The following is a 16,018-nucleotide window of genomic DNA, read 5'->3' on the forward strand; positions in this document are numbered from 1 at the left end:
CATCACCATGTGAATTTGGCTTACAAAATCACTTCTGTACCCAGCGAGTAGGGACTGTCTCGGTGCTTGAGGAGATGATCTGTACTTTTCAGGGAGTACACTCCTTCAGCTGAGATGTTTTATTTTTAATTTTGGCCTGTAGCAATTTACAGCCATCAGAATTTGTTATTAATTGTGATGAGTCTATTTGGGAGTAAAGCAGAGTATTTTCTTGGAGGGTAACACCTTGGATACATGTACCCATTCCTGCATGTATGTGTGCAATATATTTTGTGTCTAAACTCTTCTCTGGTGTTTTAGGGATGTTATGAAGTGTCAGAGCTTTGCCTGTTCTTCCTCAGCTCCTTCCCATGAGGGAATTCTCTTTGCTGAGAATTAGCTGAGATTCTTCTTGCTCATATTTTGTCCCCAGTCAGCACTTCTCTTACCTTTTGCTGTATGATTGGTTTGTTGTCTGTCTCATTGGTTTCACAGCAGAGCCAACTTTAAAAATAGAAAAATTTTCCCCTTCAGGTCACAATGCTTATGTTCACTGCTTGTTTGGCTGTTATTGTTGGCTGAAAGGCCATCCTGTGAACCATTGCAATTATCAGGTCTGGCTGAAGAGTGATTTTAAGGTTGATATTTACTGCAGATAGTTTCAGTGATCTGGCCTGCAGAGTGGCCCTGTGAACAATTGTATTAAAACAGTCTGGGTGCTGGTAGCACTGGAAAACTGGTGGGTGAGGGGAAGGGCAGGAAGGGAAACTCATTTCTCAAAGCTGGTTTCTTCACCAATGCAAACTTTTCAAGTAGCAATGCTTTCATAATTTTTTTTTTCCTTAATAAATCCCTGAAGGATTTTCTTTTCTTTTGTAAGTCAAGATCTACAGTACCTTTGAAAAGCAGGATAAGATTTTACAGGCTGACCTAAAAATTTTGCTGCTGAAAAAGGCAGAGCTGTTCCACCCACACACACATACTCCCACTGTCTCCCTTCTTCTGGTTCTAGGGAACAAATGCAGTAAATATCAAGCAAAACAAAAAGTAAAGGAGTTACTCCTTATCAGGTTAGTGAGCTGAATCAGCTCATTAAAGGGTCAGATGAGCCTCAGATGAGTACAAGAGAGCTTTTATCATGTTGATGGTGGAAGATGCAAACTACTCAGAGGCATAAGGGTCTGCTGCTCTTTCTTTCCTGAGTGAGATGCATCATCCAGGAGGGAGAATCCTTCTGAGATGTTTTTCTGCTGCACAGGATCACATTGCATCTCCATTCCTTCACCAGTCCTATTCAAACTGAAAGCAATTTTTAAACTAAAACAGTGTCATAGAAGGATAATTTTGGCAATGTCAGCATGGCTAAAGAGCCACTTGTTTTCTGAAGTGCCTGTGTTTTGGGACATCTGGATCCAATGTCCCTGACACAGGAAGCAGCCAGGATACAAGATTTCCATGCTAAAGCTGTCTCCCAAACCTCGACATCAATAATTTCACATCTTGGCTTTTAACTACTGGACATATTAACTGAGGGACCTGTGCTGGAAACACCTCACTCAACTGCTATTGCAAAGTCCATGTTGAGGCTCGAGGACAGCACCCTTCAGAGTTCTTATTTCTGCTCAGAGAGGAATTAAGTTTCCAATAGTTCTCAAACACCTTGGACACAGTGAGCAGAAATAGGGCATCTTTGTTGTCAATGTCAAAATAAAATATTGTGGCCTATAACCATTTAAAATCATGTCTTAACAAAAATATTTTTAATATTATTTTAAAAAGTGGAAAGGCATTTTGAATTTGCAAATTACTTAATCACCTTATCATTGGGCATAAAAACCCAACAACATCTGAACACACCATAGAGAATACTCTGAGTTAATCCCAAATGAAAGAAGCCATTTGCCTCTCACAGACTATTAGGCATTGATTCAGAGCACATTTAGGTCAAAGGAAGTAATCCTTGTGGATGGAATTTTGGCCCTGCTAAATCAGTAAGACTTTTATTGCTCGCCCTAACCAGAGCCAGAATTTTGACCTTTTGATTTCATTTTACTCTGGATCATTTCCTCAGTAGGCATGTTAGAAATTACCTAGAAAATTATCTTGGAAGCAGCTTTTGGAATCTGAATACTTTGGGTTTATGATGTGCTTGGTCCTTGGTCATAGCTTTTATCTAACTATAAATTTGGAAGGTGTTTAATTTTGAAAATAATACAGTGTACAAAATAAAAAATAGGTATGAAGAAAATATGAGGTGGAATGCTGTAAATCTTGTTGCACCATTTTAAAGTGATCTTTATAGTTTATACTTGAGGCAAGCAGGGATCATATGATCACACTAGGTTTGTGCCAGTAAAAGTTGTGCTATTGTTTACATGCTCTTCTGTCTTGCAAACACACAGCAGAATCTTAGGTCATGAGGAGTACAGTTAAATAGTCTTCTAGTGAATTCCTTTTTTCTTTTCCTTTTGTTGTTGTCATACAAGTAATGGGTAATAAAGGAGATAAACACTGAATACTTCAGTAAGGAAATTTTATTGTCATGGATTTGTGGTAATTGCATTGACAGAGAACTGGGGAAAATAACCAAGTTACATACATCAGTTCCAATTTAAAAAATATATACTGTGTAACATTGTGGGTTTGACACTAAAGATGCCAGGAACTTAAAATTTTTAATTTGTTTCAAAAAATAACAGCCTAATTTGGAGAGCATCATTTAAATTTCCTCAGACCTAGATGTAGTTGTGGATGTGAGATCAAAATTAAATTAAAAACACCAAAAAAGGGAAAGAATCCTCTGGAATTGTTCAGAGTAACTTTCCTGTGGATAAAAATTACTTTGAAATTATTTGGATTCCTTTTTGAATCCTTATTGGATTCCTTGGATGCCACTGAGTGGCATCTGGGTATCTCTTTCTCAGGTATATGATGTTCATATTTTTTGGTTAGTAAATGCTTAAATAGGCAGCTTCACTGTAGTGGCAGAGGGAGAATTTTATCAGTAAAAATTCACTTGCTTGGAGTGAAGCAAATCTGACCTATATTATGCTGCAGCCTAGAACAGGTTTAGATGGGAAATAAACTGTCAAAGAAGAGTCAAGGAAAAATAATATTGCTGCAATGCTGTTTTCAATTTAGGCCTATAAAAACTTAGCAGGACTTTGAAAGTCCAGGATTTCAAGACGGATTGAGTGGTAGGTAGGAGGGGTAGGTTTATAGGTTGTAATGTGTTGTAATACTAATAAATATACTGAGGAGTTACATGTTCCCCAGTCATCATCTGTCAGATAACAAATAGAGCATAGATTCACAAAGGGCTGGACTGCATGAATTTGGGTGAGTGTGTTAATCAGAGATGATGAAGTGATGAGTGACCTGTGCACATCATCTCAGTGGATGTCAAATAGAATGTTTAAGGCACTTTGTCACATAATTGATGCCATATGATTATTTCCAGTTTGACTCCCTGTGTATGAAAGGTCAGCAGCAAAGCTGACTTGCAGACAGGGAGATGGTAATTGTATTCTTGAAAAATTTCATGTATTGGATGCACAGGATGAGCAGAGTTGAGAAAGATGATAGCATTGTTGCAATAGTTTAAAAAAGTAAACAACTAAAAGTTTTCTTTTTGCAAGGTGAAGTTTTTTTTTAGCAAGTTTACTGGGATGTTTCCCAGCTTGCTGGCAGCACCTGCATGCTGCTCTGGGTCTGTGAAAGGTGCCCTTGCTGCAGACTCACCCTGGATACCATCTGCTTGGTATCCAGGAGTGGTCCTCTGATGGGCCAAGACCTCTTAATACTTGTGACCTGCTGTTTAAGCTTTTACAGCTGATAACAAAGATAGAGTACAGCTTGTTTTTCATGTCAAGAAGCGAGCTTTCAAAATTGCAATAAGAAAATCCCACAGAAAGGGATTGTCTCTTTTTCTTTTTCTTTTTTTTTTTTTTTAATTTTTAATTTCTTTTTAATTGCTTTTGGTAGAAAATAGTCCACAAGATGAAGGAAATGCACACATGTATGGCAGGGGGCAAGGTAGTTTGAATATCTGTTAAAAATTGACCCATGTAAAAGAAAAGAGCCACTTTTTCAGAATTGTCCAAAAGTCTTTGACATATCCTTTGGTGGCACCTGGCCATAGACCGAGCTGTAGGCACAAATAAGTGATGTCCTTGAGATAAAGCAAATGTTCCTGCTGTGAAGTATCTGAAAAGGTCACACACGTTGCTCAGAAGTGGCATTGAGTGTGACTGAGAAAGACAGGGAGAGACTATGCAAGCAAAGGAATGCAAAATTGGTGCTCTGGATCAGCCAGGGGATTCACCAGGCCTGTATCCACATTGTGAACCTGCTTTTTGAAGGAACATCTGCCCTAGTCCTCCTCTGGCTCCCTGTCACTGCCCAGTCTTGCCTTCCCTGGAGTTAATGTTCCACGTGCGCTTCATGGCTGAGTGAGCCAGCAAAGTGCCCTTGCTGCAAAGGAACCTTATGGTGTCCCAGGCTGCAGTAGGAGAAATGCTGCCAGCAGGTTGAGGGAGGTGATCCTCCCCCTCTGCTCAGCACTGGTGAGGCCACAGCTGCAGTGCTGGGTCCAGTTCTGGGCTCCCCAGTACAGGGGAGACATTGACACCATGGAGAGAGTCCAGGGAAGGGCCAGGAAGATGATAGAGAACTAAAACAACTCTTCTGTGATCAAAGGCAGAGAGATCCAGGGCTGCTGAGTCTGGAAATGAGAAGGCTCAGGGGGATCTTATCAGTGTTTCTCAATACCTGAGGGGAGAGGGCAAAGACAACAGCATCGGGCTCTTTTCACTGGTGCTCAGTGACAGGACCAGGGGCAGTGGACACAAACTAAAACTCAGGAGGTTCCTCTGAACAGCCAGAAATACTGTTTTTACTGTGAGGGTGAACAGAGATTTTCTGGGGAGGTTGTGGATTCTCTCTCCTTGGAGATATACAAAAGCTGCCTGGACATGATGCTGGACAATAGGCTCTGGATGGCCCTGCTTTAGCAGGGAGCTTGGACCAGCTGCCTTTCAGAGAACTCTTCCACTCTGAAACACTTTGGGACTCTGCGGGTGGTACCACTAAAGGTGATACTGGCATGTGGGGTGTAGACCTGTGGGTGATAAACTCCTCAGCTGGCACAGGTGGTGCTAGAAAACACCATGTGATGCTGGCCAGCATGGGAGATGAGGGTCCAGCAGGCAGATCTGTTGCAGTAGGTTTTACTTATACCTCAAAAAAGTTTTAGAGATTGATGTACACCCTAGAGCATCAAAATTAGTATTCCTTCCAAAACTAATTAAGACTTTGTATATTTTTATAATTGCCTACATCTCTAATTGCAGTGAAAATCCATGCTCATCAAAAACTCATCCATAATTTCATTATCCACAGCATGCCTTGTAATTAGGCTTTTGGTAGAAAATAGAGAAAGCTCCCAATCTGTCATCTTTGTACTGTTCTTTTAAGAAATTGCCTTGTATTTCTGTCCTTTCTGATGTAAAAACACAATTCTTTCACTCTGCCTGGATATATTTCAATCCAATCTGTATGAAATGCAAACCTATAAATTCTAATTAAGGACATGCATGAAATGAAATTGTTCCTTTCTTTTATTCCTAATTTCATGCCATACGAAGGTTCAGTTGCAAAAGAGCTAATGAAAAAGGTCAAGTGGCTATACTGCTGTATTATTTGTACAAAATATGATAATGGAGGTAGTTAATAGGTACCTAAAAAATGTTAATGGCTAACTTATTTTGGAAATAGAGTCATTAGCCAAGTTGTGCTCAAAAGTCTTGTGACTGTATCAAGTTTTCAAATAATCTGCTGCTTGGATTTTCAGAGAGCACAGCTGAAGAAATAAATCAGTTCACAAACTTTTCAGTTCATAACTTCACTTTTGCCTACACTTCCAAGTCTCCAGTGACTCCACTTTTGCAGCTGTGTTTTCATCAGGCTTGTGGCTCCATTCTGATCAGTTTGATCCTTCAATTTAGGACCTTTAATAAAGGAAAATACTGCTGTTTTGTCTTGGGCAGGGGAGGGTTTGGCTTTCTTGTGTGATGCAGCCACTGTCACAGTGTTACATGCCCTTGGTTTGGGTTTTTTGTGCCTCTCCTTGCGCAGTTATGTTGAGCAGCATGGTGACTATTGCCCCCTCCAGAGCTGAGCAAAGTGCATCAGCCCAAATCTCTGTACATGAAGAACTTTGTCTGCTATCAGCTCAAGGTTTGCAGGGACTGATTTAACTGATTCTATTCCCAGTATGAATTAAATGGGGCTTGGGTCTTTTCAAAGACCTAGAGTAATGCTACTGCCTGAGCCCTTGGAATTTAGACCCACATTGAATAGCTGAAGGTATATTAAAAAAAAGGAGTTTTTCCCATATGTGAATGTTATGTATTTTTAAATTGAACCTAGATGTGCAAGAATGTGTTACTAGTTTCACAGACAGCAGTGTAGAAATCAATTTAATCAGTGAAAAAGTGACTCCTAATTTATAGTATGAACTGGGAACTGCAGTAGACTGTGCTCTGCAATTGGTGAAAGTCAAAGTCCAGGTCTGGATTCCCTAGAATACCACATTCATTAAAGCAGCATGTTTTTAGAAAGCATTTTATGGAAGAGAGTCTTTGACACTGTGCTGACAAGAGTCTTACATAAATTCCCATCTGTCACTGAGCACATCTCAAATGTGGGCCACACAGCAGCAGCAAATCAGCTGCCTGCTTTTAATAGTACAGCAAGAGGTTTGAAGACATTTGATATTTTTATTACTGGCTTTTGCCACAAAATGCAGTCTTTTGAAAAAATGGTCAAATGCTGTAAAGGTTTTTTAAAAAAGCAAAAGCTCTTGAAGCAGTAATTTCCTACACATCCAACCCTTATTGCCTGAATGAATGCCCAGGCTCTAATAGGTGAATTGAGTCTGAGGTTCTGGGATCATTTAGAAAACCCTTTTAAGATGTTTCTGCTTTCTGGAATAGAAATCCATTTAGGCTCTGTATTTATTGTACTGTAATAGCTTTTCTTAAGCCGTTGTCCCAAGGGTAAGTGCAAGTGGCTACAGCAGCAGCAGCTGAGGTTACTTGCAGGCTTTGGAACACAGCTGAATTCTGACAAAGGATCTATTATATTTAAATATGTTGGTTTCTATTATTTATGGTTGAAACAGAGGCAGAAACCCACTGATGCTGGCTGAGGATGCTGGAGGGAAAACCTAATGTTCCATTTAGTCTACAAGTTTAAATATAATCATTTGTCACAGTGAATTTATTCCTTCCCAAGCAGCACCTGACAGGTGTAGAAGAGCTAAAAAAGCCTTCCTAAACACTTCCTGCAAGCATAGAGCACTTGCTGGTTTCTTCCAAAATTTTGCTAGTTCAGTAATGATGGAAATTCCTTTATCTCCTACTCTTCCCTACTGATTGCATGGCGAGCTGCATTTAAGTGCCAGAGCCAGGTGCCAGGGCAGGGAATGAACTCTCCCTACAGAGTGGGTGGCTGTGGTTGCAGGGCTGCAGCCAAGCACTCAGCACAGGGATGGGCAGTGAAAGAAGCCCAGCTTTGGCAGCAGCCTGTGCTTGTACCAGCTCATTTATGTCATAAAAGTGCTCTTGGAGAGACTTCATCTCTTGGCTGGCAGGTTTTGCTCCTGCAGCTCTCTGGTGCACGGTAGCCAGCATCACTTACACCTGTGCTGTTTTGGGTAGGAGCTGCCCCTCTAGCTATGTTCCAGAGAAACTAATTAGATGGCTGCCTTATTTGGAAGAGCTTTCAGCTGCTCAGGGTGGGGTTTTTTCCCCCTTCTTATTTTCTGCTGTTAAAAAAACCAGGTTGTAATCTCTTCTAGCTTCATGAAATATTTATGTCAGCCAAAAGCATCAGCCTTTGGGCGTAAACCAGCCCCATAAACTGTATGGTAGGGAACCTGGTTGCTGAGATGGGTGAGGGTCACCAGTCTTGTTGAATAGCTGAAGTATAGGTTAAGCAGCTGGAACACATTAATTTTTTAAAAAATTAAAGTTTACCTTGCAGTATGGGAAGGAGGAGCAGATCTGACAGTTGTGAGCCCATTTAATGAAGTTATCTTTTTGGTTACAAAGAGATAAGGGAAAAAGTATCAGCTGTTTTATTTTGCAGTTTACCAGTAGATGTTAACAGTTTGCAAGAAATAAAGTCATTTACAGTTCATTTAACTGCATTTGAAATGATTACTCCAACTGTATGATATAGAAAAGAAGAAACCCTGGATAGCAGAGTACACATAAGCAAGGCCTTTCCGTTACCCATTCTTTCCATGTTTCTGTTTTTCCCTTGGAAAGGGCAATTGCCTGTGTCAGACTGACCACAGTGCCAGGGCCGGCAGAAGTTTCCATAAAGAATTCTTTCCCAGTTGGGTATCCTGTTGTGGCGCTGCAAGTCATGCCAAAATGTTCCCACATTGTCCCATGATGGATCTGCTTTTGTTAGTGTGGGTGATTTATGCTTTTCTGGAGTCTCCTTGTAAATGATGTATTTTATTTTGATAGGGCAATGGTAATATTTCTTCTTTGATACTAAAGCAATTGTGCTACTTACATAAATAAGACAATAAAGAACCCATCTGGTCTCCTTCCAAAGCCTCTGTGGTAGCTGACTCACATGTCCTATCTTTGCAGCCAGGTTTGGTGGATGCTTGCACTCTTCAATGTGCAAGTTAAGCACTCTTCCAGTGCTTCCATTTCTTATACTAAAATGTTGTCAGTTTAGGAACTACCTCCAGGAGAAAAGGAGTTTTTAAGAGTGCTATTATTTTTATTTTTTCTGGAAAGCTCAGAAGCTGAATTGAGACTGATTGTTCAGTTCCATTAAAAGAAGAACATAAGTGTTTAAAGGTGGGAATACTTTTGATAGATACATCTTTCAGATCTCTGACCTGTTGCTCTTGTCTCATAAAAATAAAAAATGTTTTTAGTAGAGGATTTAAGTATCCATTTCAGATATATTAGTGAGTACTTAGAAAATTGATCTAATTGAACATTGTTAAAGATTTCCTGGAAAATTCTACATAAAAGTGAAGTGCATTACTGAAAAATTACTTGTACTGCTGATTCCAAAACATTTCAATACAGAAGTAAACAAAAAAAACCAAAAAAAAACCCCCTTTGAATAAACAGGTGTTGATGTGTATAAGCAAATTTGTGTAAAGCCACAGCCTTCTGTGTTCAAGCTTTCCTATTCTATGATCTGCTGTAACTTTTAATTGTTTTTCATTTTTTCATAGTGTTGGTATGAAAGGGTTTTTTTGCCCCTTTACACTCCATCTTTTCCATATTTGTGTAATCTGATTTTGTTAATAAGTAGCAGTTTTCATCTTTGAAAGATCAGTTTCTCTTCCTCACATGATTTTATTATGGATATTTCAGAATCTATACTCATGTTATACAGACTAATTAATAATTTTATATATATTATATATATATATATGCACAATTCTGGCACTATTCAATGTTTCTCATAGTTTATTTCTCCTTCTACAAAAATGAGCTGCCTTGAATTCAACAAGCATTAATTTTGGTATGAATGGATCCTTATCAAGCTGGTAATATTTTCTGTGTTGTAGCTTAACAGACCTGATAGGTGATTAAGATTTTTTTTCTGTGCATATAAAGATTTAGGGATCTACACATTTTAATGTGTAGTTTTATCTCCAGCATGTTATTATCTGAAGTACTTTCATACTCAGAACTTAACATTTGTTCCCAGCATTTAAGATGAACTTTCCAAGGGAGAGAAATATATTCAAATAGTGTTCCAAGTTACTTTTACAGTATTGCTATTCAAGTAATAAAACATTCAGCAGAATACCCAAACTACATGATACAAGAGATTAAAAATTAAGCTTCAATTTTACTTGAGAGTTAATGCCACTGTTCATTTATTCACTCATTTCCTTTTCATTGCCAGAACCTGAAGAAGATCCAGGAAATGGACAAAGAGGCAAGTGATGATTCCAGCACGGATCTCGATGAACTGAAAAATGCTGACTGGGTAAGACAACAATGGAATAGTGATTCAGCATCACTACTGGCAGTTTCTTTTTCTTTATAAAGCTTAACTAAGGCATTATTACCTCTGCCCTCATGAGACCCCACCTGAAAGAGTGTCTGTAGTTCCCAACAGAAGAATCATGTGGACCTGTTGGATTGAGGCCAGGGGACACCAAAAAGATGCTCAGAGGGCTGAAGCACCTCTCTGTGGAAACAGGCTGAGAGAGCTGGGGTTGTTCAGCCCAGAGAAGAGAAGGCTCCAGGAAGACCTCAGAGCAGCCTTCCAGTAAAGGAAGCCTCCAAGGGAGCTGGAGAGGGACTTTTTATAAGGACATTTAGTGACAGGACAAGATGGAATGGCTTTACACTGAAAGAGGTTTAGAGTAGCTATTAGGTAAAATTCTTTATAATGGAGGTGGCGAGGCACAGGAACAGTTTCAGCAACCTAGTGAAAGGTGCCCCTGCCCAGTGCAGGGGGGCTGGAACTAGATGAGCTTTAAGGTATTTTCTACCCAAACCATTCCATGATACTGTGCTCAAATCAGTCTCTAGGGTTTTTTAAGTATATGTATTAATAGTAACCCACTACAAGTTAGAACTAAATTAAATCCCAGCTTCCCTTTGCAGACAGATGAAACAGTGCAAGTATCCAAGCAATATATTTTTCTTTAGGCTGTTTTAATGGAGAAGCTTTTGCAGTTTTCAGACTGAACATTTAGACAGGTACCATGCTGACTGCCCTTCAGAGGGGCAGTCAGGCAGTAGACAGAGACACCAGCTGAATTTCTCTAGAGATGAAAGAAAAAGGCAGCAGGGAAACTCTTAAGCAGGAAGTAACTTAATTTATTTTCTAGGTACTGTTCTTGCCAGTTCATAGAGCAATATTGCAAAGTTCTTAAAATATACTATATTTTACTTTCCAGTCTTCAATCCACCACCTGTTCTTTCTTCTCTCCAGCCATTCTGCTTCACAGAAAATGAGAGGGAGGTGTTAGTGTGAGGTACTCTTACAGGCAGAGCAAAATAAGTTGAGTTTTTCTAGTGCAAGATCTTAGGACTTGGGAGTCCATTCCAAAATTTCCATTTAAAGAACAACTTTTGAGGAGATTTTACGGAGAGTCCTGGGTAACAAAGTTTCAGATTCAGTCACTGTTTTAATTCACACAGTATTAGCTGTAGGTCAAAAAACTTTGATTATGTGTTTGCAGTATACTTGAAATGGGAATTTACATGTAAGGTATGAGAATTTCAGATCCTCTTTCCATACTTCAGGTGGGACCCAGCAGTCCTGCTGAGTTGCAACAAAGTTTTATTATGTTCATGAGTGTTAAAAATAAGCTTATATAAAATAAAATGGGATTTGGTTGATGTGTTAAAAATAAAATAGTACAGCTGTAAATATTTGGTGGTGTCCTGGAAGGAAATTTTGTTTTAATGTGAGATGGTATTCAAGGGTAAGGTATGAATTAAAACTTCTGTCTCTTTTGTCTTCAGGCCCGTTTTTGGGTGCAGGTGATGAGAGATTTACGGAATGGGGTTAAACTGAAGAAAGTCCAGGAGCGTCAGTACAACCCACTGCCCATAGAATATCAGCTCACACCCTATGAGATGCTGATGGATGACATCAGATCCAAACGCTACACCTTAAGGAAGGTCATGGTAAGTCAAGAGAGTCACTGGAGTTTTTCAAACCTGAGATGTTATTTTCCTTTTTTTGTCTTCTTTCTGACATTTTTTTTTCTTCTGAGAATCTTGAAATTATTATTTCTTATAGATACTAATTGTAGGATCTCAGCACATCAGGACTGATGTGCTGAGTCACTGAGACCACCCTTGGGGGGCTCGGAGGTCCTGGAATGTTGCCAGAAGTGTCTGGTGGCTGGACTTTGATCCTACACAGGAGACGACACCTGTATGAGGATGGGAGGATCTCACGGGGATAAATGGTGAAGGGATAGGTTAATTAGAGTGTAAAACACAGGGTTTAGAATTTCGGTACAGGGGGGTCTAGAGAAGTAAGATGGAGGAATTGGGGCGTGTCCTGTCCTTCTTCTTCTTCTTCTTGGCCTCCATCTTCTGTGGTGGTGGTGGCACTTTGGGATTGGTTCTTACTAGAGGTGCACTTGTCAATAAGGGTGAAAGGTATTGGGGAAAATAGGTAAATATCTTATACGTAGTTTTGGGTATAAAGATAGGTGACCGCCCCGGGGGCTCGCGGTGTGCTCATGGCTGGCTGCTGTGCAGACCTCTGTCGGGCCGAGAGAAAATCTTGTAGATAAAAAACTAATAAACACTGAAGACCGAGAAAAACCTGAAGACTGTTTTTGTCCTTTGGAGCGCGGGCTGCCCAAGGCCATCCCGAGCCTTTCCAGGCCATAAAAAACAGCCGAGAATGGGACAACTAATGTTCATGGGGTTTATGTGGCATCATAAATTTGTGCAGTGCATTGAGGGAGAGAACATGAAACCAACACATGTAGTGTACTTTGTTTTCCATTTAGAATTCTGAAAGACATACCTGCCTATCATAAGCTTGAACAAATCACTTGTGTTGGGTTTATGATCACTTTAAGAGTCATCTCAGAAGTCCTGTGATGCTTTCCAATGAGAGATTGTTTTAGACTTTTCTTATTAGCAGTACATTTATCTTGAGCTACAACATAATTTTTGGAGTTCCAGAATGTAAAGTGCTACCATGAATGATACTGTGATGGGAAAGGATAAACCTGCAGTGGTTGAAAACTGCCTGTATCACAGTGTTTGTAAACTTACTTTACTATGATCTGTTACAAATTTTCAAGGAATAGTCTATGTTGAAAAAAAGTTAAATATTCCATTTGTAGAAGTTGAGCTCAGTTATTTTCAGCATATTTTCTTGTTGCTTTCTAATCAAGACTATGCCACAGCAAGCTAGAGAATGTTCATGGGTCTCCTCTCCCTAGATCCTCATAGAAGTGCTTGTAAAATTGACTTGAGGCTCTCTTTTTATCAGAACCCATTCACTGGTGTCTCCCTGTTCTTTCTGTCCTTTTGGGTTATATTCTTTTCAATATTAAGATCTTCTTCCTGATCATCTAGCAACTGATCTGAAGAGTGTCTTATCCCTGGTAGGCCATTGTAAATCCCTTTGTCAACGGCGTGTATTTGGTCAACATCAATATTTATACCTTACACTAACTTATCTTCACCTGGCATTAGTTACAATGGAAGCATTGTCTTAGAATATTCAGTATTCAGATGTATTTCTTTCCTGACAAATCTTCCCACAGTGAGGGAGCTGTGATTCCACACAAAAAAATATCAGAGGGGAGGATGGGGGTGAGGGAGACAGATGAGAGAGGCAGAAAGTGTGTAGTATAAATGCTTTTTATGTTTGAGCTGAAAATACTTTCCTAATCGAGATCTGGATTTAGCCTATCTGATTGTATTTATTTTCTGCTGCAGATGTTGCTTAAATGTTAAATCAATAGGGTAAAATGCATACCCAGGTAATGATGTTGTCTGTCTTTCCCCTAACAATGCAGGGAACTGAGCTAAGTGTTCCTACTACCCTCTGCAAAAGAGGACCAGGCCCCTCAGGACCTCAATTTCTGTTTGCAATCAGAACAGTAGTTTTGTTTGAATGGGAAGCCCTGGGTCATCTAATTTTGCTTTTGTCAGACCAGCTTTTAATTCAGCTGCTGCTAAGCAAGCTCCTGCCTCTTCAGAAGAGATTTCCTTCATTATGTGGTACATCTTGGGGGCACAGCTGCTGCTCTGCTTATCCAGACTCTGGCTCTGTACAAAATCCCCGGAAGCAGCTATTTTTGGCCTGCTATCTTGTCTTCTAGATAGAGTGTCCACCGTGAACTCTGGGAATAAATATGATTGCAATCAGCTGCAGGTACAGTACCTGTAGGGCTGTCTGTGATGCAACTGCCAGCTTAGTCTGACAAGTGCTGATGACACTGTGTTAGAAAAATCACTTCTTTCTTACTGGAAACCTTAAACTCAGTAACTTGGATTCTGCTGCAGGGTCTGCTTGAAGATTGTGCAAAGCATGTTCAACAATGAGAGTGCAGCTTGACATGGAATGTGTGGAGCCTGAAGGATTCACACAGAATTACAAGTTTAGTTACATTGCATAGATGCATCTTCTAACTGGCTACCACAGGTTGAAGTTGATTGTATGGATTCCCATCAGCAGAAAGCCTTGTTGTTCTTAAGAAGAGGAGAAAAGGATCCCAAATCTGAATTTTAAGGATGTCTAGGAAAGATGGATTATGTTTCTTTCTATCATTCAAAATAGTTCAGCAAAATTTGTATTAAAAGTAATTTTGCTTTAAATTTATGGGTGGTAGTTTTAGACTTGGTAGCTTGTGAGGACATGTATCCTACTAATGATACCAAGAGGTTAAGTAAATTTCCAAAGTAATAAGTAATTTCTTTAAATAAATGAAATGCAACATGAAATCTTTACTGTTCTTTTTGTTAATGTGATGCTGTGTTTAAAAGAGTAGCTTGATCTGTCGCTGACTGCTCAGTGTTCTGCATAGAAATTAAGGAAGGAACAGATGTTCCTGTTAGGCCATATTTTAGTATCAGTGTATCAGACTGTTGTGCTAGCAGACAGCAGTAACTGGAGCTTCCTGTTCTCACCCATTGTTATAGTGCAAATATTCAAAATGTTTTGAAGATGTAAAATGTCAAATTCTGGGCTTTTGGTAAATAACTGCTTTCATTTGTTTCGGTGACGTTGGCATTTCTATTTCAGTACATCTGAAAATAATTTCAGATTTGTCATCTTTCTGTCCTGAGGCAAGTGTCCTCATTGCTGCAATTGTTGTGGGAGCAAGATAGGTTTCAATCTGGAATTTTGTAAACTTTAAGTATCTACCTTAGAGAGATTTAATAGCTTTCCTCACCTATGGAGCACCCACTTGCACAAAAGCTAAAAGCTGTGGTCATTGGTAGAGTCAACACCTGGAAATTAAGAAATGTAAGAATTAAATTACTCTTTTAGGTTTAATTTTTCTTTATTATTTGTATGTGTTGAGCTGCAGTTTTTAATTTCAGAGTGCTTCACAATTAGCTCTGCTTTCTGCCTGTCTCCACCTCCCTCCAAGCTATGCACCATTCACTGTATTTCTTGAGCAGTGCTTACCGAACAGTAGCTGATGCCTCTTGTGTTACCTGCTCAATTTGTGTCTGTCCAAATTTATGCCCTATCCAAACTCAGCATTATGTTACATCACAGTTACACTCTTTGTAGGTAAGAGCACTCTTGTCATCATATTCAAGCTCTTCACAAGTACCTGTAATGCAGTGGCCATGTTGCAGAAAGGGAATTTAAACATACAGGTTGAAGCCATTATTATCAAAAATATTCAGTAATTTGAATATCTAACCTGAGAATCCTGTGACATGGGGTGGTGGTTTTTTTTGTTCAGTTGGTTTTTTGTTGTTTGGGGTTTTTTTCATTTACTTCTTTGCAGTATATATCATGTTAGAGTACTTAGGTTAATTGCAGTAACAGCTGTGCACAGACAGTATTTTCATAAGCATGAGTTCATATACTTCAAGCAGAACATAGAGAATGTGAGCTTTGCTGTGCACAGGACTTTGACCACTTTATCCAGCTGGACATTTTAGAGTTTGTTGTTCCCATACACACAAGTCTGACTTGGTTGTGGTGAGTTGCTTTCAGCAGGGGAACTGTGCTTTTTATTTTACACCTTCATCACATGACAAGTGTGGGAGTCATCCTAGGCAGAGCAGGGAGCTTTGCAGTTCCTAGTCATGCTTTAGGGATATTCAGAGGAGGGACTCTGTGGTTACCCTGTGGTATCAAAAACTTGTTCTGCAATAGATGTGCAGGAACAGCAGTGTGAGTACAGTGCCTCATGATGGGAAATACCAGAGCACTTCATTTTTGGACATTGCTGCTTCAGCTTGCTGTGGGGTGTCAAAATACTGTGTAACAACTGTGTTGACTAAAACACTATAGTGTTTGCATAATG

The 16,018-nt window shown here is 39.6% G+C and overlaps 1 protein-coding gene across 3 annotated transcripts in view; it reads left to right on the plus strand.

Moving 5' to 3' along the window:
- SPIRE1 (spire type actin nucleation factor 1) overlaps window positions 1–16,018 on the plus strand; it is a 128,486-nt gene that overhangs the window by 77,932 nt on the left and 34,536 nt on the right. For all 3 annotated transcript variants that reach the window (XM_059471975.1, XM_059471959.1, XM_059471968.1), the window contains exons 5-6: window positions 9,937–10,020; window positions 11,514–11,678. In XM_059471975.1, coding sequence (XP_059327958.1) covers window positions 9,937–10,020; window positions 11,514–11,678 — 249 coding nt within the window. The remainder of the gene's footprint in view (window positions 1–9,936; window positions 10,021–11,513; window positions 11,679–16,018) is intronic.

The sequence above is a fragment of the Ammospiza nelsoni genome, chromosome 1 (genome assembly GCF_027579445.1).
Source record: "Ammospiza nelsoni isolate bAmmNel1 chromosome 1, bAmmNel1.pri, whole genome shotgun sequence".
Classification (NCBI taxonomy): Eukaryota; Metazoa; Chordata; class Aves; order Passeriformes; family Passerellidae; genus Ammospiza; species Ammospiza nelsoni.